General features: G+C 40.0%; 6 protein-coding genes across 10 annotated transcripts in view; 3 read left to right on the plus strand and 3 right to left on the minus strand.

Annotated features, from left to right (window-relative positions):
* The window catches only part of LOC132707578 (calpain-C), a 33,475-nt gene extending 33,011 nt beyond the window's left edge, over positions 1-464 (minus strand). Inside the window, exon 1 of the mRNA XM_060679483.1 lies at positions 146-464. The gene's annotated coding sequence lies outside the window, so the exon portion shown is untranslated. The remainder of the gene's footprint in view (positions 1-145) is intronic.
* Positions 465-1,210: 746 nt separating this feature from the next.
* LOC132707640 (zinc finger protein 34-like) lies at positions 1,211-3,086 on the plus strand. Its single transcript, XM_060679559.1, has 2 exons — positions 1,211-2,240; positions 2,379-3,086. Exons 1-2 carry the CDS (start codon positions 1,241-1,243, stop codon positions 3,077-3,079), a joined length of 1,701 nt encoding a protein of 566 aa, XP_060535542.1. The 5' UTR covers positions 1,211-1,240; the 3' UTR covers positions 3,080-3,086.
* A 538-nt stretch (positions 3,087-3,624) lies between these two features.
* On the plus strand, positions 3,625-5,182 carry LOC132707642 (ubiquitin-conjugating enzyme E2 G2). The gene is made up of 5 exons (XM_060679565.1): positions 3,625-3,817; positions 3,873-3,954; positions 4,005-4,123; positions 4,177-4,317; positions 5,058-5,182. The coding sequence occupies exons 1-5, from the start codon at positions 3,775-3,777 to the stop codon at positions 5,174-5,176; spliced, it is 504 nt and encodes a 167-aa protein (XP_060535548.1). The 5' UTR covers positions 3,625-3,774; the 3' UTR covers positions 5,177-5,182.
* Positions 5,183-5,939: 757 nt separating this feature from the next.
* Positions 5,940-10,746, minus strand: LOC132707639 (uncharacterized). The gene is made up of 7 exons (XM_060679558.1): positions 10,388-10,746; positions 10,069-10,334; positions 9,486-10,011; positions 8,959-9,204; positions 7,737-8,102; positions 6,497-6,864; positions 5,940-6,256 (listed from the first exon to the last, which is right to left on the minus strand). The coding sequence occupies exons 1-7, from the start codon at positions 10,529-10,531 to the stop codon at positions 5,953-5,955; spliced, it is 2,220 nt and encodes a 739-aa protein (XP_060535541.1). The 5' UTR covers positions 10,532-10,746; the 3' UTR covers positions 5,940-5,952.
* Positions 10,747-10,968: 222 nt separating this feature from the next.
* On the plus strand, positions 10,969-19,257 carry LOC132707641 (splicing factor C9orf78). Of its 4 annotated transcripts, XM_060679561.1 has the most exons (6): positions 10,969-11,212; positions 11,359-11,473; positions 11,802-12,303; positions 12,549-12,727; positions 13,474-13,515; positions 18,050-19,257. In XM_060679561.1, exons 1-4 carry the CDS (start codon positions 11,094-11,096, stop codon positions 12,674-12,676), a joined length of 864 nt encoding a protein of 287 aa, XP_060535544.1. In that variant the 5' UTR covers positions 10,969-11,093; the 3' UTR covers positions 12,677-12,727; positions 13,474-13,515; positions 18,050-19,257. The 4 variants fall into 4 exon arrangements, with proteins under 4 accessions (XP_060535544.1, XP_060535545.1, XP_060535543.1 ...); XM_060679562.1 differs by lacking the exon at positions 13,474-13,515; XM_060679560.1 differs by lacking the exon at positions 18,050-19,257 and having other exon boundaries at positions 13,474-13,612.
* Positions 13,536-25,007, minus strand: LOC132707638 (serrate RNA effector molecule homolog). 2 transcript variants are annotated; one of them, XM_060679557.1, is made up of 10 exons: positions 24,885-25,007; positions 24,622-24,754; positions 24,355-24,516; positions 23,977-24,159; positions 19,497-20,666; positions 19,302-19,437; positions 15,841-15,999; positions 15,259-15,782; positions 13,739-13,852; positions 13,536-13,673 (listed from the first exon to the last, which is right to left on the minus strand). In XM_060679557.1, exons 2-10 carry the CDS (start codon positions 24,741-24,743, stop codon positions 13,589-13,591), a joined length of 2,655 nt encoding a protein of 884 aa, XP_060535540.1. In that variant the 5' UTR covers positions 24,744-24,754; positions 24,885-25,007; the 3' UTR covers positions 13,536-13,588. The 2 variants fall into 2 exon arrangements, with proteins under 2 accessions (XP_060535540.1, XP_060535539.1); XM_060679556.1 differs by having other exon boundaries at positions 23,977-24,174.
* Positions 25,008-25,051: the final 44 nt, after the last annotated feature.

Genomic DNA, 25,051 nt, shown 5'->3' on the forward strand with positions numbered 1-25,051 from the left:
TCCGCCCGGAATCGCACCGAGACGCGCGATTAGCGCTCAGTTTTGCGGTTAAATCGTCGGTAATTGCTTCTATTGTTTCGCAACAATTCCCGAGGTCCCACAGTATAACCGAGTTATGTATTATTTTCACTTTCTTCGAACGAACCTTAATATCGGACGGACAGGGCCTAACATTCACTCCGTTTTGTCCGTTAATACGTCCGCATGTTCTCGCGGATCAAAGATACCGCACAGAATCACCCTGGTCGCGGTTGATATTGGCCGTGTAGCCAATAAACTGCACGAAAAACGCCCGTAAATCGCACTATCCATGCATCGGGAAGGTCGATCCGAGCATCATCACGGCCGACCTGATCGCCGCACGTGTCAAACCAAACGCGTTACGAAAACAGTACCAAAAGGAGCGACCGCGTTTCCTTAACGCTCACTACGACTCGACTGAAATCAAATTCCTACTGAAAGTTTACCGCTGCGGATCGCCGTCGGCCGACTAGAGCTGAGTGCGCCGGATCTTTGACGATGTCGACTAGATCTTCTGAGTAAAACACCGTTCGATTCTGAATTCATGATTCGAATATACGATTATCGCCCCGCGTTAGTTGGCCGGAATCCGCGGCTGACCTCGATCAAAGAAAGCATTTTCTATACTTGCGCGGCGACAAATCCGGGGGCTTTAAAAATCGTTCGGACCGAAACAACTTTCTTTCGGGATATTTTATAACCGTGCTTCGCGGCGCGGCAAGTGCATGAGCCGACGTTTTTGCGAGTGTATCGTCGAATTTTATTGATACGCGTCGAAACTAGTTAACTGGCTGAAAAGCTTAAACAAGTTTTGACCAGATCGCCCTAAATTGCATACACTTTACGCCAAACGTGCTTATTTACTCGTTGCATTCAAAAAATAATCATAGTTTTTTTTTAAATAGCGCTGAAAAAGTAAAAAATCGGTGATTCAACTCGCAGACATAACATCTTTCTTTTCCTTGACCGCATCTGCCAACACCATTAAACGAACACTCATCATAAATGATGATCTCACCATATTATCTTTTAAAAAAAACACAATCAATTCATACTTTTTCAAAGGAGTTTTACATAGCCATTCTATTACAAAATTGTTACGACAGCAACTAAGGCCACTCGCCCACATCGCAGTCACATACCAGAGTCTAACGGTATAATTTTTTTTCGAGGTTAGTTGCGTTATTTGTTTACTTGTGAAAATCGTCAATCTCTTCCGATGGCGAAGGCTCGAAATTGCTACATCAAATACAGTCTGCAAACCAAGTGCAGGATATGCCTGACTCAAAGTTGGAAAACCGGAACCGATTTGACATCGCCTATGAACTCGAAGGCGGACCAGGTGACTGTAGCGGCCGCCTTGGAGGATTTGATGGGTGAAAGAGTGCCAATCGCCGCCGCGTATCCTTCAACGGTGTGCGGCATGTGCCTGGGGCTGCTCAATATAGCTTCCGACTTGAAAGTTCAGTTCAAAGAGAACCAAAAAGTTATTGCGGATGTTTTGGGCGAGGTAGAGCCGCAGGTGGTTCGAGAGAAGGAACCGCAGGCCCCCGTCGAGCTAGTTGTAGGCGGCAAAACGTACGATATTAAAAACCTACTGATAGTGGAAGAGGAGAATGAAAACGAGACGTTGAGTAATTTTGATGGTTTTCTGAGAAATTTGGGTAATACCATAACGGCCACCTTTGTCAATAAACATGCAAAGCCGTCAAAATTAGTCTGTGAAACAAAAGTGAAAATAAAAAGACGTCCTACATCCTATGTCTTACAGAATAAGTCAAAAACAGATTATGTAATTGTTCCAAACAGTGAGGAAGAGTTAGACTCTAATGAAATAGATCGAGATGGTCAGAAACAACTGAACCTAAATATTAAACCAGAAAATTTAGGTCTTTTTTCAGAAACAGAGAGAGACCTTATAAATTCAGCCATGAATATGGTCTACAGTTGCATGTATTGCAAAAAGCCTTACACCTCCCTGGCAAGATTAAAGACCCACCTGGGAGTGTGTGGCAAAATTTCGAGTTTGCGGTGCCCTTTATGCAATAAAAAGTTCATTCAAAAAAAATTTTTGACATACCACATTAGAAAAGTTCACCTAACTGTTCAAAATTCTACAGATATTAAGGAGAGTAATCAAAATCCTCTCAAATGTACAACTTGCGGGACTGTGTGTCGGAGCTACAGTAATTTAAATTATCACAGGATAAAGCACAAAGGTAAGTTTAAATAAACATGTCTTCACAATTTTAACATTTAATATAATTCACATCGCTTATGCTTTGCACCATACATAATAGAATTTGGTTAGTTTTCGTCGTTCTTTAAATTCTAGTGTAATTTCCTTGCAATTGCAGGAAAGCAGTGCGCATGCGACACATGCGATAAAAAATTTTATACAAGAAGTCAATTGGCATTTCACAAACAGATCCATTCGAAAAAGGAAACCCGCGTGCTGTGCCCTATCTGTGGCAAAAGCTGTTACTACCAGAGCGGTCTGTTTTACCACATGAAAGTACACACGGACCAGAAAAATTTCCAATGCAGTTATTGCGACAGGCGTTTCTTTTATTCCGCTTCCTTGAAACGACACGAACGCACACATACCAACGAAAGACCCTTCCTTTGTAAATTTTGCGGTAAGGGCTTTAGATCGATAGACGAGAAAAAAAAGCATGAGTATATTCATACCGGGGAACGGCCGTACCAGTGCGACTATTGCGACAAAGGTTTTACTAAAACTTTTAGTTTACAAGTGCATTTGATGACGCATACCGGAAACTATGAATGCGAAATATGCCACAGGGGCTTCGTTACCCCCAAAGTTGTAGAGTTTCACATAAAACACAAGCACCGCGTAAAAGATGGTCAGGAAGAATGCCAGGAAGATCAGGTTGAATCTCCAGTAAACACTTTCTTAGAGGGAGAGGATAAGGCAGAAGAATATGTGATTGAAATGATAGCAAACGAAGATGAACTCGAAAATTATCAAGAAATTCATGAGTTTGATATAATAGATGAAGCGACTGAAACCCAGTTTATAAACCCATTCGAATAAAGTTTTCTCAACATATTTTCCTGTGTTAACAAGATGATGTCAGTCTTCTGTGGTCGATTCTAACTGACAGTTGACAGCTACAGGAAATGGAGACCGATGGAGAATTATGTTTGCTAAATGTTGTTTTTTATCAAACACCACTACACTGGCGACGAGTATTTGAATCCAAAAAACCTGCGGCGGACAACATTATGAGCACAACTGAAGCATTCAATGTACATTCCGGAAACGAAGGCATGAGATGGCAGAAATGGATCAGAAGATTCGACAATTTCTTGATCGTCACAGGCATCACCAACGACGTGCTATTACTTCATTGTGTAGGTGAAAAAATGTTCGATATTTTTGGTCCTCTTCCAGAGCCATCACCTGAATTGGACCCAACAACAAACATTCCCATAACATAAAGTATGAGACAGCAAGATTAATGTTTAAAAGTGACTTTTATTCTCCATCCCCTCTAATTTTCCTCTAATTGTCAATCGTCCATACAATCCTACAGTCAGAGACATAAAAGCATGAATAAGCCTTTCACATAAGCCTTTCGGACGTATTATCATAAAGTCATTTAAATGAAACGTTGAAAAGAAGAAAATAATGGCAAACTAACCTTTTACCAATGACAATATTGTGACTGTGTTTACATATTTTGCTTAATTAAAATTGGTAAGCTGTGATTTAAATAAAGTACAAACATGGCTGGGTCAGCGTTGCGCCGCCTGATGGCCGAATATAAACGTAAGTTGAGATCTGCAAAAGCCTAAATAAAATAACCGTGGCCAAATCTTTTTAGAACTTACCTTAAACCCGCCGGAGGGTATTTTAGCGGGGCCCGTGAACGAAGAGAATTTTTTCGAGTGGGAAGCACTCATAACGTAAGAAAGTGGTAAAAAAAAATGCGCGACCACGCTGATTTTGATTTCAGAGGCCCGGAAGGCACGTGCTTTGAAGGAGGCGTCTTTCCCGCCAAATTAACGTTTCCGTCGGATTACCCGCTGAGCCCGCCAAAAATGCAGTTCACTTGCGACATGTTCCACCCGAATAGTAAGCGAGCTTTCCTAGTAAAATCGTTTTAGCGCCAAAGCAGTCCGTTTTAGTTTACGCGGATGGACGCGTCTGTATATCGATACTACACGCGCCAGGAGATGATCCAATGGGTTACGAATCAAGCGCGGAGAGGTGGTCTCCGGTCCAGAGTGTGGAGAAAATTTTATTGTCAGTCGTTAGCATGTTGGCAGGTAATTAGAGGCGATATACGGCGAACTACCGGTACTTTTTGTTAAAAAAAATGCCCCTCACAAATAGGGGAAAAGAGCGGCAATGATAGGGACTTTTCGGGACTTTTAGCACAGCTTATGAAATTTCACCCTTATGTCACTTTATTAATTATTATTTCTGACCTTATTTCGAATTCAAAATTTTAGTTTTCGCAGATTCTTTAAAGAAGTAATTGTGTTCGTCACAATGGAACATATGTTACAGATTTCGAGGAGTACTTGGTGGGAATTACAGTCACCTTACAAGAAATATTATTTTGAGATATTTTCGATGATCGGCCACTCAATTCCTTTTAATTTAGAAATAAATAATTGTACCCCACACATTAGGATTCAAAAATATATTTAGGCATCCCCCAGCAACACCAGGTCGACAGCATAACTGCATAAACTTTCCCGAATTTTTGAAAAATCAAAAAGGAAATTTGTCACAACTGTAGAAATGACTTTTTTGATATGACGAAATTAGATAGATTGCTTTAAAGTTTAGGAGCCACAAATAGGGTTGAACTTTATTGGATAACAAAGGAAAACTATTGCTCATCAAGTGTGAATGCTTCGAAGAAAAGATAAAGTAAAATAACGCCAAAATAAGTGGTGCAAAAAGTTAGCTTTATTTTATTTCTGGTGGAAGGCGAAAAATAACCGGTAGTTGGCCTTGTAGTATTTAAAATACGGTAACAATCTAAAGTTTACATTAGAGCCCAATGACGAGAGCGGGGCCAACGTAGATGCGGCGAAAATGTGGAGGGAGAACAGGGAAGAGTTTAATCAAATAGCGGAAAAATTAGTGCGAAAAACATTGGGCATACCGACATAGAACTGATATTTTTATATTTATACGTTTCCGTGGTGTACAAAGGGTGACGAAAAAATAATAAACGGTTGTTCTGTTTTATCCTTTATATTGGCAAGTATGTCGAAACAAATAAATAATCCCGGGGAACCTAACCTATTTAGTGAAAAAAATCCAAATTCCTTAAAATTACTCACAACCTACAGAAAATTATGCACCGGCAACATGTACGCGATCATTTTCATCCCCCTAGAGACTATTGTGCGTATTATGGTGGCATACTCGTTTCAAAGCGGTCACTACCGAGCGCCCAGTTTGAAAAAACAAAACACTACGCAAAGCGATAGTGGACGAAAACTTTGGGTCTAAAAAATTTAACGAAATCATATGTCCGAATATCAAATGCCTCCAAGAAAGTTAATCTTTTACTTACAAGAACTTCTACATTACTTATATTCCCACTAGCGATATTTGAAGGGAAGAAATCACCCTGTATCTGTAAGACCCTACCGCAACTAAGATCACATATAAAGACTTTGGTTTCCGAATTCATAAAAAAAAAATACATACACGTCAAACACCTAAACTGCGCCACAGTATACTGCGGTCGCGCTACGAATATTGCACGAATCAAAACAAAAGTTTCGCTATTACGGGACTATATCCGTTCGCCGCACGGCCGCCTAATCCATATCGTTTGCCTTTAAAAAGCGGAAGTGCGAACGTTTCATGGCAATCCGGGACGTTCGCGCTAAGAAAGAAATCGGGACACGCTGCGTTAAAACGACCCATAGTAATATCTAAGATTGTCCGCGCGCGACGTTGTTCGCGACGCCGCCATTACTATTACTATTGTTATTCAGTTCGACGTAGTCATTTACAGGTACGATAGGATTACTAACTATTCGGACGTTGTTCGCGCGGGTCGAGGCGAAGTCCGACGGCGTTCGCTCGGACGGAGGCGGCGCCTCTTCGTTACTCGCTTCCGGGACATCCACAAAGTGTTCCGAATAATAATGCGGGGTATTCAGGTAATCGATCATGCGCCGCGGCAGTGGCAAGTCGGGGATCAAATCTCTTCTGACGTTTTTGTGAATCACGAACCTGCAAATAAAACGCTGCGTACGGAAAAACGCATTTTGAACGCTCCTTTAAGCGAGCGCTCTCCCATTGGCCGGTTTGAAGTTGGCATTATTCGTTGACGTTCCAACCAGTAAAGAGCTGCAGGCATTTTCGACATTTTTTTTTTAAATAAAAGAAAAAACGAAGCAGTGTCAGGAATAATTTTTACAACATGAAAGACCTGAAAACAATAGCCAACTGATGTTGAGACTATTAATTTACCTGCACATGTGCTGTAAACTCTGCACCTGCTTGAACCTGGACACGGGATGGAGCAGTTGCACCCGGACGGGGCCGATGACAGGCCTGCGGTGCAAGAAGAACAAATAGCGGCCGCTCCTGGAATGCTCGACCGCATTTTCGATGAACTCGACGATCGTCTGTGATTTGAACTTTGTGCAACTACCGAAACTGAAATTCCCCTGGTCGTGTTCGATTCGGACGTGGCGCACGCAGTTATTGAGCTTTAAGGTTAGTGAAAATATGTAATGATCGTCGCTGCTGTCTCGGACGATGAAAGAACCGTCCGGCTCATTGGACAGTATCTTTTCCGCCGCTTCGCTCGATATCGGACCCCAATACCATCCATACTATGAGAAAAAATTATCAATTGACCTATCGGTGTCCCACAGGCCGCACAGTGGATTGCAGGCTAGTACTAGGTTGACATTTTTTTTTAGAATATACTTATTAGAATTTGATAGGTTTATTTTGATTTTTTGTTTATAACTGAATATTTTTACGAGTAAGTAGTAGTCAACAAAAAGGATGCCAAATTGGTACATATAATATTATATATGATACTATGTTCGTACACAAAAAGTAAAATGCAGGTGATTTTAAAATCATTTACAAATATTTAAAATTTTACTTTTATCTAATTTAACATTAGGACGTGTCAATTAAATTTTTTAGTAAAAAATTAAAAAACGTTGCCCCATTTCGGTTAGCGTTATCTAGCGACAACCGCAAAATTTAATAATCCAAAACCAAAAGGACGTTTTTTAGTAAAAATGCTCTTTTGTATGGGCCCAAATTTGTTGAAATGGGAGTGCTAAATTGGGACATTGGTATCTTGATCAAGCAATTAAAAAAAAAACTATTTTTCTACTTTGTGTCAGTTGTTCTCACTCTATGGGACGTTTTACACAAAGCTAGTTTTTTAAGAAAAAAAATTATAACTTTCTGACATATAAACGCTTACCATTTTTAATTAGCCATCACGATCTGTCAGTCATCGCCCAACCCTTGCTAACGTTTAAAACATCAAATCAACCTGCAATACTTAAAAACTTTGTTTTTCAAGTAAATTTATTTAGCATGTTTGATGTTTTTATACATAATCGAGCTTCAAGTATAGGATTTCTCCTATATATTGATATTAAGCCTTATCTTTTGTAAAGTTGCCTTTGTCAACCTAGTTTGCTTTAATTGCACACTGTGCGCCTTTAGACAAACTCACGTCTTTAACCCTCTGTATACTGGTGGCAAAATCTAACGCTTCTCCTTCGGGCGTCGCGCCCAATTCGTGGTCTATGTTCTCGTCTTTGTGGTTAGGCAAGGGGGGTAGAGCCCGACCTCCGAGCGAGTTGCGTGGATCGTCGCCGCCGCCGCCCTGCCCTTGACTTACGTTGTCCGTCTTTACCTCGCTGGACAAAAACCGTCGAAAACGGAAAATATTGCACAGGGCTTGCTTAAAACCGAACAGCCTGCGTTTTTTCTCCTCTTTTTTGGACGCTGATATCAACGCTTTGGGATTTTCGCAGCTATCTTTTACTTTTTTATTTTTTATGTTGATCAGGAAGGTGGCCTTTTTGCGGTTCGACGGCTGCAACGAGACGAACTAGTTACCTTTGGTGTATTTTTAATGGACCCTTATTAAGACGTGATAAAAACACCAGACTTATGTTTTGCATTTTGTTCTTTTTTAATATTTCCTGTCATGAACCTTAACACTAATGGCAGATAACCGAAATAAAAGATATTTATTTCTCAATTTTTGTACCTGGCTGGTATTTTTTGGGGTACTTTATGAACATTTCAATCGTTTATCCTTCATTGAACTAAGTGGTTGCGATATATTTTGACCATAAAATACAGGTGATAATTAAAGAAACATTTTTTAAGATTGCAAAGTCGTATCTCTCAAATAGTTCCAGTTCAAAGTGTATATATCCATCAAAAGAGAGTTTTTTTGCGGGTAAGTAAAATATTTACATCATCTCATTTTATTTTATAAACAATAATTGATAGAGTTATTACAAAAACAATTTTTATGTGATAAGGAAAATTGATAATTTGATTTTACCATTCGGATGACATGATAATATTTATTTTTGCTTATTATCTAGAAATAAAAAAGAAATCAGTATGTTAAAATTCTTTACATATGGATTTAGTTGCCTCAAAAATTTTTTATTTATTATTATTATTTTATTTTTATTTTTCTTAAATTATGCATGTATATTTGATATATTGATGAAATTTGCCTCGCTTCTATATCACGCCCTTGTTTCACTTTAAAACAAGTTCACTGCTTCCATTTATAACATTAGTCAGAACTATGTTTTGTTTAGTTTGCAAAGCAAAAATAGGTAGCATCTTGCTATCTTCTGCCAAACTCAAACAGTTTTTTTGTTTGCTTTGCTGGTGCATTTGATTTATTCATTGGCAGAAATAGGTACCTGATTGTTCAAATTACATCCCATACTCCTGGTGTGGTACTTATTATTGGCAACGACGAGCGCCGAGTTGGTTTTGGGTCTGTATGGATTTTCCTTGGTGTCGGACGAGTCCGATGAGCTAGAATATAGGGTCTGCAGGTAGTGTCTCACCTCCTGCAGAGTCATGTGTATGGGTTCAGTGCTGTGTGTAGCCGAAGTGCCCGCCAAACTGTGACGTTTCGTTTCCGACTGGAAACACCAATGGGACTGCAAGGAAAACAATGAAAAAATTTCAGTGTCTACGTAAACAACCACAAGATATTTAATGGCAGCGCAATAAAACGCTTACTAATTAAAACGTTAAAACAAACAAACGACTGTTATTTGCGCGCCACTTAGTGAATCAGAGTTTTATTAAGAGCTAAAAATAGCAAGGATCTAAATGTGGATGCAAAATATTCAACCGAGAGTTCCAAAAATAACCAAGTTTATTTACTGAAAAAACAGCTAGCAAATATGTTTTCGCATTTTTAATGAAGTTTCTGTACCTGCTCTGATCTGGCAACACTTTTCCTCCCACTGCCGATCTCCCGTATGGATTTCCGTGGCTCAGGCGCCTGTCCTTTCATTTCCGCCTCCCTACATCCGGAAGATGTGTTTCTCCGTCTCTTTTTAGCGCCGCCTGCGACGATGACGCCCCTTCTGGGCTTGAGAGGAGGCCTAACTACGTCTACGGGGACGGCATACATGTCGCTGTCGAAAGGTACATTGTAGAGATCGCTGATTTGATTCGACGAGAGGGTGTCGTGCGAAACGGCCTGGGTGATGAACGTCGAATCATCCACCTTGCAAGTGGTGGGAAGGGAGAGAGAATTGTGGGAGGAGGACAGCCGAGATGAACCCCCGAGCGAGCTGCGCGAATTGGGTCGCGTGGTGTGGTGGTGGGCGTGGCAAGGACTAAACGGGACAAACTCGGACACAAAATAAGTAGGACGCGTGGATAAGTGTCTAGTACGGTTAGGAATAGCGTAGGAATTACGAACAGGCGACGGGAATGGTGAGCGGCGGCAATTTCTGCAAGTAAAACGCTACCTTGTCACAAAATTTTGACGCCATTGTTGCGGAACTCACATCGATTTTTGAAGCTGCGCTTCCCTAAAGTCCAACATTGCCCGCATGAGTATTTGCAATGACAATTTATTGCAGAATAATTCGATCAAAGGGTACTTGGGGTTATCCTGGAACTCGGGCGGCGGATCTATGGGCGAAGTAGACTGTTTGACTTCGGTCCAGTGGGGACCCTTCTTTAAAGTGTTGAAATTTTCGCCGCACATGATATCAGACATACCGTCCAGCGAATCATCTTGGGACAAAGATTTCTCCTCACAGTCACTGTCCTAAACAGCCTCATGTCAGCCAATCAGTCTTAATTGCAAAACGCAAACATTACCTCAAAGTGAAAATGTCTTTTATCGCTGCGACTCTCAAAACTGGTGCTCCAACTCGACGCTGACCCGTTGGTGAGTAATAAGCCGCTGTCGTCGCTCAGAATAAAAGCCTGAGACCAACTTGAGCTCGACGGAGGCGATTCCATTTCTTTTACACTTGTTTAAGCATTTTCTATCGCCATTTAACCACACTTTCCGAGTACAGTCCGCAAAAAGATTTATTTCCGAACATTAGACTTACGCTAGTTCGCTAATTTAAGCGTTCGCATCTTAAATTAGCTCGTTAATAGAAACGGCAAAAAATTAATTAATGAGTCAAACGCATACATAAGAACAAGGAAAGTTCCAATCATAGAATACCAAGTAGCACAGAACCCTTCCTTACTTTTGTAGGCCATGGTTACTTTGCACACTCGCCCACACGTAACCCATATAATTCTTGACACAATGAACTGTTGACCGTATCGTGGGTTCAGGATATCTATTTTAAAACTGAAGTAGTATAATGACTCGAAAATAGAACAATAAATGGCGATCGCTAATTGGAGAGGTTTTCTCGGATTAGATTTTGTCATCCAATTTTTTAAGGCATTTTGATTATTCTATGATTTGAAAGTTAACAGCTGTAGGGTGACATATATGATAGTTGGCGTTTTTTAAACAAATTCAAATTCGTTCGGCGTTTCTTTTTTGGAAAACGTAATAAAAATGTCCCACTCGGAAGAAGTTTTACCGGAAAAGATTGAATTTAAAGCCAAGAAGCGCAAGAACTTGCGACAGCGAGTAAAATTAGAAGAAAGCGACGACGAAGAGATACAACAAGTGAAGTTAGTTCCACTTTTTTAAATTTTTTCTATTTTGTAAATCCTGATATTCTATGAATGTACCTGACATACCTTGATGCATTACAGCATCACCCTTGTAGGTATAGGGATCTTTACATTTTTTTTATTTTTGATTGATGAAATTTTAGCTCCAAACTGGAAGAAATGAAAGAGCTGCAAAGTTTGCGAAAGAGACCTAATGGAGTTAGCGTCATTGGTCTAGCTCTGGGAACAAAAGTGTCGGCAGAAGAAGAAGTAGTAGCAGTAAGTGCGCTTTATAAGATTCTAGCGCCTGCTGAAACAACCCATGTTTGTCCTATCTAAGTTTTTTTTTTAATATATTGACCGCATTGGATTAATTGTCTTAAAAATTCGACGCGTGGCAATTCTCTTCCCATACTTCCAAGTGGAATCTACTACTAAGAGTGAATCAGTAAAGACAGACCATTCATTATACGTCAGACTGCAACCACCCACAATGTGGTGTTTTTATCAATTCAAGCTCCTTTTTTTTGTTTTCATTAAACGGGTGGACTTAGCAGGCGCTACAATATTATGCTTCAGCCAGTTGATTTCCAATAATATGGTACAGAAAGATCCGTTCAAAGTGCAAGCGGGTGGTATGGTGAACATGCAAGCCTTGAAGCAAGGCAAGGTGAAACAGGTGGACGATGCGTACGACACGGGCATTGGCACCCAATTTTCCGTTGAGACTAATAAACGGGACGAAGACGAGGAGATGATGAAGTTTATCGAAGAAGAACTGTCGAAGCGGAAGGGCAAAATTGACCCGCCCGTCGCTCACTCCTTTACTAAAAACAAGAGCACTTACCTGAGCCCCGAGGAGGCCGCGTTACAAGCGGTCCCGGAGCATCTGCGCGAATCCTCCACCAAACGATCAGAGGAAATGTTATCCAATCAAATGCTGAGTGGCATACCAGAAGTAGACCTAGGCATTGAGGCGAAGATAAAAAACATAGAGGCGACTGAGGAGGCCAAGCTGCGACTGCTCTGGGAGAAACAGAACAAGAAAGATGGCCCGTCACAGTTCGTCCCCACCAATATGGCCGTGAATTTCGTGCAGCATAACAGATGTTTGTAACTTTGGCTTTGGACCAAGAATAAATGCCATAGAGAAGCGACAGTTATTTGGATGGGCTGTAGACCTCTGACATCATCTTTTACATAGAGAGAATTTTTCGTAGTCGTTGGAAGCTTGTTAAATTACTTGAATTGTAGTTTTATTTTCGGAGTTAAAGACTCGAAAACCTTCCAACTGTCGTTTCTGTAGAGCGTTTGTTCTGGGACGTTTGGGATTTTATTTTTGCGAATGTTGCAGTTAACGTGGACCACTCCGAGATCGCGAAAAAGAGGGCGAAAGTGGATGCGGAGAAGCCGAAAAAGAAGACGGAAAAGGCAACCGACGATTACCACTTTGAGAAGTTCAAAAAACAGTTCCGAAGGTAGTGGTGGGGAGGAGCTTATTTTCGAATCGGAAATGACGTCACGCGTTTTGAGGTATATTTTAGAGTTGCTCATCCTCTTAAAAAAAATAAATACTTATGAAAGTAAACCTATTTTTATCAGCACACGTTTTACTACCAAACATCCTCGTTTTCTACTTTAAACGCTTCGGGTAGATAAGTACGTTATTTTATAGGAAAATTAAGACTGGACGGATGTCGGTAATGGGCGAGTGTCCTTATCAACACGGCTTATGGTTAGGAAATATTAAAGATGAAGACATTTTTTTATTTATGTCATTCTATGTGTCTAGATATTTGCGCTTGCCTAGTTCGCTTTGGTGACGGAAAGGTGACGCTATTATCGCAGAAGTTCCGATTATGATTCGCGAAAAAGGGCTGAAAGTTTTGTTTGTCGCCGAAATACTCGGGGCGTCTGGCAGGTGTAGCGCGATGTTTGAATGAAATTAGGGTACGTGTCAGTAATTTTGTTGACCAATTTTAGGCAGTCCATTTCGCACGTGAATGAAGTAAACTTGGAACTCATTTACAAAATTTAATAATTATGATGCCTAAGATCGTAGAATATCGTCAGCCTAATTGTAACATCACATAGGAGCTATTAGCATTTCTTGTGTGTGGTCGATATAGCCGGTTCCCTATGGGACCTTATTTTTATTTTTTATACTATCGCATCATGCATTGGACATTGAGAAAATAGTTGCAGTTGCGACCGCGATTTAAGGATCAATAAAACTTGCCTGCCGATCCGCTTAGGTATTTATTTACGTTTGTTTACAGGAACGACCCGATGAAAACGCCATGGTCGGTAAAGACTTAGAGGTAAACTATAAAAAAGGCATTTTTATTTCAAAACATACCACAAACAAACGCATATATTCCACATTTAAGTAAATCATACAAACTCTTCCGGTTCCCGCGGTGCGTCCAAGTCCCGGTAATGGATGATCGGTCGCCCGAAGTCCCCAGCCGGCCCGCCCCTGGAACGCACAAACGTCATCAATCAAATTCGTTGCCCATCCACCACCCGTAGTACGACGAGTACCTGGCCCTGGGCGCGTATCCCCGCGACCTTGGCGCGAAACCCTGGTTGTAATAGGGCTGCGGCCTGCCAAATCCGCCGCCATAACCACCGCCTCCGCCACCGCCACCCCCGTACCTAAAACACAATTATGGCTAAATTTTTGTCTAATTAATAACAATATTCTGGTTCTAAGCTAGATATTGCAAACTTAGCAACCACATTTATAATACAATCACTGACCAGCAATATTGACAGTTGCCTCATATTTGAGTAAGAAAGTGTTTAGGATTGTGAAAAGATATCAACCTCCTTGCAAATTTCTATGTGAACATTTTTGTTGCATTAGAAAATTTAGAAAACCACTAAGTACGGTTTTACAGAACCTTTAGAGAAAGAAGAAAAGTCTTTTCAACTTCACAAAGAGGTCAACCGACATTTAACAGCCGAAATAAAACTATTTATGCAAACTCTTATCTTCACTTATAGGTTAATTAAAAAAAAAGGTATTTTGCACACAATATGTGTCAATTTTCATGACTTAATTAAGTATAATCAACCTGTACTAAGTAGAATTATTGCCGAAGCAATTGTTTGATCTTTGGTTGTACGTTGTGCTCTAAATGTCCATTAGATTAGAGCAATTTAAGAACCATTTAACCAGACACTGAAAATATACAAAGTTTTTTTTACTACTGTTCATAATCGAAAACAATGCTTCCCATTGTCTCAGTTGAAATACTTTGAAATAGCAATAGGCCATAGGCTCAACAAAAAATTAGCAACACCAGTAGCAATATTAGTTAAGTTGGATTTCATAACCATTTGTTTTGTTGTTTTACTTGATCAGAAATAACATTTTCCCTTATTAACCGATAAAGTTCGACGCTAACTACGCCGGAATAAGGATCCGTTTACTAAACTTTAGAGCGTAGGCGGTGTTGTCGCTAGTAATACCATAAGTTGCTTTCATTTAATTATACCTTTTCGTTATTTTTATTTCACTGGTTTACTTCTTGTTTGTTCTAAAAAACATCTAATTAATCGAAAACGTGCTTTTTTAAAATCCTAATATGTGGGATATAAGTCAGGAATATGTTAGAGAACTTCAGCATACTAAAAGTTAATACATTGTCCATTGCGATAAAAATATTTTTTTTAAATAACGAAAGGAACCCAGACTTAATCTAACATAAAGGTGCAAAAACTAAAAATGTGTAATTCAAAATAAAGTCAAAAAAATTACGTTATAACCAGCTAGAAACCAAGTGACATAAGGGTTAAATTTCATAAGAGGTGCAAAAGGTCCCTATTAATGTTAACATGAAGGAACATTGTATCCATATCGCTATAATTTCAACAGAATCCGCCTCGATTATGATTTTAGATCCTAAAATTTCCTGATTGCGAAAATCCCTTTTAGATATTTCTTAAATTAATAGAAACATCAGACTTTTAATACAAAAACTTAAAAATTCTGAACATTTACTGCGTAAATCTGACCTTTAGTTACCGTTACCGTTCAAAAAAATCTACCCACTTACCCGGGATGGCTATACGCCTGCGGTTCCTCACGTTTCGGCTGCGGCGCCTCCGCCAGCATCGGCCGTTTCGGGTCTTTCAGGTAGTTGTTGAAAAACTCCACCTCCTTTTTGACCTCCTCGATTTTTTCCGCGTGCTTGTTGAAAATGTGCTTCCGCACAAAGTCGGGCCCCTTGAACTTTTTCCCGGAAAGCGGACAGAGCCACTTGTCCTTGGCTAATTCGCGAGTGTTGGCCTGCACGAACTTGTCCACCTCCGAGTCGACGTCTTTGAGCGCCATCGCTATCAGTTTGGTCTCGTTCTTGTCTTTTTCCTCTTTCGGCTTCTCCGGCAAAAAGTTTGACATTTTCGCCTCGACCGGCGGCCCGATGAACAACGTCATGTCGGTTTTGGAGGCAGGTGGCGGTCCCCTGGCATGCAAAATACCGCAACGGTTCGGCATTTCGTCCTCGTTCGGGTACTCGCAATGGTTGTAGTAGTCCACGGAGTGGACGACCCGCAGGTACAAGATAATCCGGTCCAACACCTGCAAAAGCATCGCACTCAGTCGAGTAAAAGAGTAGGAGGAATGGATTAGGATTTACTCGGATCAGATTCTCGTCGCGGTCAACCGTCGACACCGCTTCCTGGTTTTCGGTGGACGGCTCCAGTCCCAGGAGCTCCTCCTCTTCCGCGCTGGCTTCTTCGATAAGGTAGTCGGTAATGTTGTGCAACACGGGGTTGTTCGAAACGAGTCCGAAACTCTACAAGGGAACATACGTTGTACATTTGAACTACTGTTTGTAGATTCACCCATTTAATTTTTAACAGTTAAGAATGTTGTACTTGTACATTTGACCTACTCGATTACAACAAGCTCGCAGATCGCGTGTACCGATTATTTCTATTTTTTTTAACGTCGTTATATTCAGGATACTAGAGAGAGCTTTAAAGTTTTGATGGACCACTAAATAACAGCGATTAATTGCGAATACCCCTCCCAGTCTTCAGTCGCCTTCCCGCCTCATAATTTGAACGTGATCATCCCTCTACAACACCGTAGATACGCATAGATTTTCATAATTATATTAATAAACTTTGAGTTGAACAGGAATGTTACGACATTAATAAAATAGATGGACTGTACATTTATTTATCAATTATATATTTATCAAGTAAAAGTAATTATTCATTGTTGTCAATTTTAGGGTAAAATCAAGTGTATTTTGTAATACGTCTAATAAAAACCAAAACACTTTTCATTACTTTATTTGTAAATAAAACCTTTCGTGTTTAGGTTTTTTTAAAAAGGCTTTAATAGCGTTATTTTAAAACTTTTATTCTTGGGATTTTATAACACTCCATAAAATCTTTACAAATCTTAAAGCACCTAAGAAATATTTTACAGCTACCACGAAACCTAGACTCGTTTGCGCTTGGAAGAACCGTTAAAGGCGGTGCTGTTTTCCCAACTTTTTTCGTTTGCACAATTTTGAAAGGCATATTTTATTTAAATATTTACAGAAAACTAAAGCCACCTATTGTAAGAACATCTGCAAAGTGAGGTTATGATCGCATAATTGACTTAGGACTAGTATAATTGACATTCGACTAGTAGTTTTCAATTTGCTTTCCTGTTGGTCTGAGTTTTATAGGGCGTTACGAAGATGTTATAAATACCTTTTTGCTAACTTCTTTATTTCATTTTATCAACCCAAAGGCTAACCAACAGGCAGGCGAGGCTGCTCAATCACAGGATAGCGCATTCCTAAGCTTACAAAATTCTGAATACGTTTCTTTTAAACAGATGTAGGCTTAAGTTGAATAAGTCCGTATCTATGATTTTTACAGTAGATAGTAAACATAGATCATTCTGAAGGTCTAAAATGTCCAATGTTGAAAACAGCTTCCAATACTAAATATAAAAATATACATACAATACATATTCCCTTCACCCCATAGCACAGTCTACTATGAAAGGTATATAACTTATAACATTTATATTTTCTTTAAAAATATAAACGGTTTCTTTTAAGTTAATATTATATGAGCGACATTTTTTTTAATACAATTTTTTTAATTGGACATCCTACGAGTGACTCTTGTCTTTTTTCTTTCCTTTTCATACAGTGTGCTTTTTGTAGAGGATTTAGAACTTTAGTGTATTGGCATTGTCAACATTAATAGACATTATATATAGTCTACTTTGGGGACTGAACTCGAATCTTTTTTCAATTCAATTACGGCTTCCTCTTTGCTTGAAAAATTGGTTATCGGATTTACTTACTTATTTACTTACGGCAAATATCTAAAAATTATCATATATACGGAAGTGCCAGAAATTTTCACTTACAGGGAAGAGAGTTACAAAAGCCCTGAAGAGATTGTTAATGCTTTTGCTAAGTTTTTTGGGGGGTATACAACAATCGTCAACAACAGATCCCTCAGTTGAATGGATTTTCTAATGTATTTATTACTATTGATTTTTTAACTGATGACACTATATTAGAAGCATTAGAGTTAAAAACAAAGTATCTTGTGGTCCAGATAAAGTTCATTTTTTCGTTGTGCGAGATTGTGTACATTCTTTGGTTAAACCCATGTCTCTTATTTTTAACTTGTCATAACAACAAACACCCGTCCTAATAAAAGGAAAAGCATCTGATATATCAAACTACAGACCTGTAGTAGCGAGGACTTTCGAGATGTCGCTGCATGATAGTATTTTCAACACAATGAAACACTTGGTAACTCACAAACAACATCGTTTCTTTAAAGGTTGAAGCACTATCAGTAATTTGCCTTGCTTTACAGAATTCACTGCAAAGGCTTTGGACGACGGGAGGCGGGTGGATGTGCTATATACGGAAGTTTCAAAAGCCTTTGACCGAGTGGACCGCACTGTACTGCTCTAAACTGAGGATGCTTGGATTTTATGATGATCTTGTGGCATTTATGACAGAATACAGTATGTGGAGCTCCACGGTCACTCATCGTTTGGGTTCAAGGGTAGTAGCGGCGTTCTCCAGGGTAGCAATTTAGCACAATTGACATTCTTGCTTTTCTTTATTAGTAGCTAATATTGATAGTCAAATTTTGTTCTTTGCTGATGATGTGAAATTGTTTAGAATAACTGATAGTGTAGTCGAGTGTGTGTGGAGATTATTGGTTCTTGGTGTGCTTCTACCCCTGAATACAGATAAATGTTTTCGAAATGACATTTTCAAACAAAACTGCCACTATAACTTTTAATTACTACCTGGATCATCTATTATTAAGAAAATGTGACAATTTTAGAGTCCTGGGTGCTGGGTGTAACGTTTGTAACGCTTGCGCAAGTGCACTCAAAATGCTGGGATTCATGGTGAGAACTTTTAAAGATTTTGCAAGGGAACATACTACAGTTATGTGCGCTCGAAACTACAGTACGGTTCAATGGTTTGGCAACCAATATTTGGCAAGTACATCACTCAAATTGAAAATGTACAGAGAAAGTTTCTGACATTTCTTCACTTTCATATCAATGGTTTCTACCCGGCTAGGGGACTGCTACAGAGTGACTTATTACTAATATTTAAGGTTCCCTCACTATTGAATCATAGGAGGTACCTTTCATTTCAGTTTTTATATAAACTTTGTAATTCATTAGTGCATTGCCCTGAGTCGTTAAGCCAGCTGAACATTCATATTCCTTGAAGGACTATAAGGGAGCTCACAGTTTACAACATAAATTAAACATAAATTTGAAATACTATAATGGATTGAATGTTTCACTATTCCTTTGATGGAGTGAATATAGTTGACTACTTACTATAGTTATACTTATAATTCTCAAGATGAAATTGTCTTCTAAATGGATGTTAATCTGTTAGAAAATAAAGGTTATTATTATTACTAATTTTAATTTTAGCTAACCACTCAAAGTTACGTTTCAAAGTGCTTAAAATCAGGTCGCTTCAGTTTTAGGAGGAGACAAACATAACATTATCCAACAAATTTTTCCGGCCAAATAAAATTAAGTTAGAGTGTAGTAAATTTTTTTCATAATAATGTCAAAGTTACCTACCTGATGCGTTTTTTCTTTCTTTTCGCCGTCGTCGGGCCACAAACCCGCCTTGGCATCCAGGTGCAAGGTCACCCTCGCCGCTATCCTGATGTCGGACCTCACCACTTGCTTGTGCGCCATGATACCATTAACGGGCCTACAAATCGCGCGGAATTACGCTAAATTTCCCCCCTTTAACCCGTTTAACCCCCCCACCTGATCCTTCGGCTCAGATCCCGATTAACGATGGCGCCCAACTCGCACTCCCTCAGTCGTATGTTGTTCAAGTTCCAACAAATCTCCTTGATGTTCGCCTCCCGTTTAAAAGTAACCCATCCGCGTCGCAGCCACCTCCGCTCCGGCTGCGGGTCCGCCAACGCGACCCTCAGGAACCCCTCGTACCGCGCGCACACCGCCTCCACCTCCTGCTTGGTGATGGTGGGCGCCAGATTCCTCAAAAATATGGAAGTGGTTTTGTGCAACGCCTTCGGCTTCTCCGGTTTGCTGTCGTCTGATATCGAATGCACCTCGTCCTTGTCTTTGTCATCCTTATCCTTTTCCACCTCCTCCTCATCTTCTTTGTTCTCGTTCTTTTCTTTCGCTTTGTTCGCTTCTTCGTCTTCGCTCTCGCTGCTGGAACTTGACGACGAGCTACTTCGGCTGCTGCCGGAGTAGGATCGCTTCCGTTTCTTCCCGTTTTCTTTCTTCTCCCCCTTTTCGTCGGATTCCTTGACTTCCACCGTTTCCGCGTGGTTATTCTCCTCCTGTTCCGACTCTTTCATCTCAGCATCCCCATTCGCAGCCTCTTTCAGAGGTTCTTCCTCGTCGAGCTTCTCCGGCTCTTCTGTCGCGCGCTCCTCCCCTTTTTCTTCGTCTCCTTTATCGCCCTTGTCTTCGTTCTTTTCTTCCTCTTCTTTCCCGTCGTCCGGCGCTTCTCCGTCCTCTTTGGTGTCGCCTTCTACTTGTCCCGCTTCCATCGTCTGATCCTGGCCGGTTTCGTTCGCCTTCTTATGCTCCACCCCCTTTTCCACCTTAATTTTAGCCTCGATTTCACCCTCCTCCTTTTGATTAGCGGCCTCCGCTTGTCGCGCTTCCCTCGCCCGTTCCGCCGCCGCCTCTTTCTCTTTTTGCTCGCGGTACTTCTGCTCCATCTCCTCGTACTCCTGTTCCAGAGCGGCGAGGTCGTCGTCGCTCCCGCCCTCGAGTTTGATGACGACCGTGTCGAGCAATTTGAGGAGGTCGGTGGTGCGCGCGCAGTCCACCGTTGTGCTCTCGATCTTGCCAGCGTTTAGGAGGTCTATGAACACCTCGAGGCGCCTCTTGAGGGCGGCCGCCTGTTCCTGCTTTCGTCTGATCGAATCTTCGGGGTGGTACTTTAACCGGAACCTACGGACCGACCCCGAAAGTCGAAACGTTAGATACGCCTCCCGGAATGTTGCCTGCGTCACTCTTTGTGAATTCTCGCAATTACTGTGACAAACCCATTCGTTCGTTTCACCTCTCGCACCACACACGTGGATTAAACACAAAGGAATACAAAAGCCGCTCAGATATTATCGTTCCGGGCGTTGATTTTAATAAATGTCAATAAAATTGACGAATTTGAGAACAGAGCGGTTATCAAAAATCGTCAGAAAGCAGGTTCATATGTATATGGCACAAATTAATTTTCACATTCACACACATGAACCTGTGACCTTCTGAATCTGGTGCATGAAAGATGGTGAAATTAGTGCGCTGATTCTGATGATAGTGATGTTGCTGAAACAATTTCACACCAAGAATTTGTTCGTTACTCTAAAACTATGTGGTGACTTATAATACAACACCAAAGAACATACTGAAAGGAAGATATCCATAAATGATAATAAATAAGAATTTAATTTAATTAATATACTTCAAGGACTGTGACTTTAGTGTGTATATAAGTAAAATATATGTAAATGTGAGCACTATCATTATTATGTATATCATTAGAATTTACTCATTTGCGCGAATTATTGTTCAACCTTAATCTTTAGTACCAGGCAACTCATTTGAGGTAATAAATGCATAGAGAATCTCGAAATGGTAACTACGCAAACGGTTCCCATTGGGAAAGATTTGTTACTGTGGATGGAACATGAAAGTTGTCCACTATGATACAGCGTCATAACGCTGAAAATAGAATGGAGGGTTCAATACCCAAATTTATGGAACAACTTTGTACACTTTTTAGGACATGATCGCACTATAAACTGGGAACTCGAATTTCAAAATAGAAAGAAAACTCAGGCGTGGTGTCGCACTTGTCGAAAAACCGCCGAAAGGAACAATAGGGATTAACGAGTCGTTTAAAGACAGTTTTTTCCGATGATGTTACTGCCCTTCGAAGTGGTTTTTCGAGGCGCGTCAACAACGGGCCATGATATTGAAAAAATATATATCTGAACGGCCTTGGTATGGGAAAACGTGGCGAGAAAAAAACGATCGAACTACTAGCGCGGGGGCGACTCTTGCGGTGGCGAACGCGGCGTCCCCTGGCGTCGGAACGCTTTTCTCGCCACGTAGCACCGATCAGAACACGCCCGGCTCAGTCATACTCCAAAAAAAAAAAACTCGTCATCGATCAAATAGTTATCGTCTCACCTGTAGTAACATAAACCTTTTAAGAAAAATTGTCGCGAGAGGCCAGTGCATTGCGCGCACTGCCTCGTACATTAAAAAACGGCTTTTTGACTCGCATGTACGACGTCACCAAATTACATACGTAATGCGCAATTCATGTTTCAATGCGGTTAACTCAAAACGGTTTAAAATATCGCGGCATCGAAACACACACGTTTTATTATTTTTGATTTGTTTTGTCGACGACAGAGAGCGCGAGAGGCGTTTTCCCCCTCGACCCTTACGAGACGCTGCGAAGAAAAACATCTGTCAATACAAATTGGTCGGCGGCACAGCTCGTCTAGTCAAAATCAGTACCCTATTATATAATTGATATAATTGTTGTTTTGCGGGTCTTCGGGTGTGTTGTGGGGCTACCCGATAACCGTTTTTCGACATATCCCGCCAAACTTAACAGCATACAGCAGCGCCACATGGCGTACTTTAAAATCGCTTGTACCTTATGTTTTAAATACCGGTCTCGTTTGGTATCTTTTCTTAAATAATAATATGTATCTCATAGGTCTTCTAATTTTGCAAGTTGAGGTGGAGCTACAGTGGTTTGTTCAGCAATCAACCGAACCAACCGGTCTGTACAAATATTGCCCATTTACAACAGTCCCGACACTAACAACACAATTTTTAAGACTCAATAAGAATATTTTGAGAGTCAAACTCAAAAGGACAATAAGGAGAAGACAAAAGTCAAGTGGGTCCATACAACTTCGTGCTGCAAAAGGCACTGACACCTGCGATGTCAAGACACGCACAGGACAAACTATATGACTGATCTTTGAGAAAATTGAAAAAAGATATTTGCAATTATGATCACTTCTAATTAGCAAAAACTAAGCATACCGTCCGTCAGAACAAGCCTGTCTAAATTGGCTCAGCCGTTGAAATAAATAAATATAAATTTGCGTTTGTTCAAAAGATTACTGTCAGTTCTGAAGTAAAATCTATTTTTGAATTTTTCATTAACAGGATTGGTAGTTCAAAGCTCCGTGGTTCCTAAACTAATGATCGATAAAGTAAATTTTCTTTTATCTAAGTAGGCATCAAAGTAATCTTGTGGCATCCTATAAAAAATGAAAAAAAAATTGCTGACTCTAAAACGTCTGGACCGCTGTTTACATGAACTTTTTTTCTTAAAAACACTTTAAGAATCGCCCGGTGTTTAAAAACTCTTGTAAATTGTTAAAACAAACAATGCATTGAAATTACCGAAACAAATAAAAATGCAGAAGCGTTTCAAAATATTACGCACTCAAATATTGTCTAATACTAGCAAGATGACTTTTTGAAAAATTGCTATGATTTTTTGACTCATGTATTTTATATTTGTTACAGGCGGTGTTAAAACTACATTCCTTCAAGAATTTTTTTTTATTAGTACCCCCAATAAGTGGCAAATGTAAGTCCAAGCAGACTGAAATTGTTAATAACATTGGCCTCTACCCAATATTTAAAAAAAAATGTACACTACACTGATACCACACTATTTAATTCTTGTATTTTATTAGTATCAAGCATCTAAAGACAAGTTTTTTTCATCTAAAGTTTTGAAGTTTTCTTTATTTAATTGTTGAATATACTTTCCATATAAAACATTGATAACAAGAAACTCAAATAAGAAAAAATTTGAATCTTCCTAACGCTGTAGTAAAAAATTAAAAACGCAGTACTTTGAAAACAAAGGGTTTACAGGCCTACATACAATTTACTTTTTTTCCTTATAGTCACTGAAAGAATTGTAATTTTGGTCACATACTAAAAAACATGCTGCAAATTAAAACATACTATAATGAAAAAAAAACATTCCCTGACATTTCCTTCTTAGGTTCAAATAAAATTAATAACCTTATGTCACACATATCCTTCCCACCCATTTAAAAACTTATGAGGCAATCTTTTGGGTCACTTCTGTGTGGTGTTTATTTTTGGCGGATGATATGTCAAAAAACGCGCAAAACTTGCCTATTGATAAAATAAAAACGATATTAATGTAACTGACCAAGGAAACTTTCAGTAATGAATGAAAACAACTCACCATTCATCATCTTTGTGCGCAACGAAAAATTCGTTGAGCTGCTGCCTCTGAAACTCCAACTTATAGTCGTTATACTTCTCTATTGCCTCACTGTCCGATATGTTGTCATCCTGGGTGGCGAGGAATGACTTAAAAGACATCATCGGTGGCTGCTGGCCTTCCATCTGAGACATGCTCTGTTCTCTGTAGAAGAAACCTCTTTGAAAATAAAAGATAAAAATGTCGTTAGTGAAATCGGTGACTGAGTAAGCGATTGTGGAACAAAAGGATATCTAAAAAGCTTCAATTAAATAAAAAGTTATTCTGCAACTTTAGTCATGCACTATTAACTTGATAAAATCAAAATTAAATTGAAAACGAGGGCATTTTTTTAAGTACCTGTGTGGGGGCTGATGGTAAGGTGTGTAATGGTTGTAGTAACCCTCTCCGTAGTAGTCATGCCGCATTCTTTTGGCCGTGGGCTCCATGCCCGGCGAGTAGCCTCGATCCCGAGGCCGGTAATCTCTGGGCCTTGGTCGTGACCATGAATCGCCAAAGCCCCTAATTACGTAAAAACATTTAACAGGACTATACACATACATACACGCACATTTAATAAGCGTTCGCCAAATCGACAAAAGACAATTCGGCGGTTTAACCTCTTACCTTTCTACCCACTCATCCCGAGGTCGGGCTACGCGTTCGGGGCCTCTGTAACTAGCTTCGGCGCGCTCACCGCGAAATTTGTCGCGCCTTTTACGATCGTATTCGTCTTCGCTGTCTCCCATTAGGTCCGTCCCTGCAACCGAAAAGCGCTGGTCAAACTTTCAGAGCGTACAATGTATGGGCTGGGTCCTGTGCGACACCTAACCTGTCGCTAGCGCAATTTACAACAGGTTTGGTGGCGCAGTTGCATACTAGAAATTTACCTTTAGCTATACAGAAATGCAGAAGGTCCGGTCAAATAATAACCTGCGTCCGATAAGCGGATTTCTAATTTTTATTCGAAGACACGTCAAAATTAGGCCAAAAGACGCACACCACAGAATCATTCTTCTTCTTTGACAAATTCCATCAAAAGTTAATATAACTGGGA

The sequence above is a fragment of the Cylas formicarius genome, unplaced genomic scaffold, assembly GCF_029955315.1.
Source record: "Cylas formicarius isolate icCylForm1 unplaced genomic scaffold, icCylForm1.1 PGA_scaffold_9__14_contigs__length_23061073, whole genome shotgun sequence".
Lineage (NCBI taxonomy): Eukaryota > Metazoa > Arthropoda > Insecta > Coleoptera > Brentidae > Cylas > Cylas formicarius.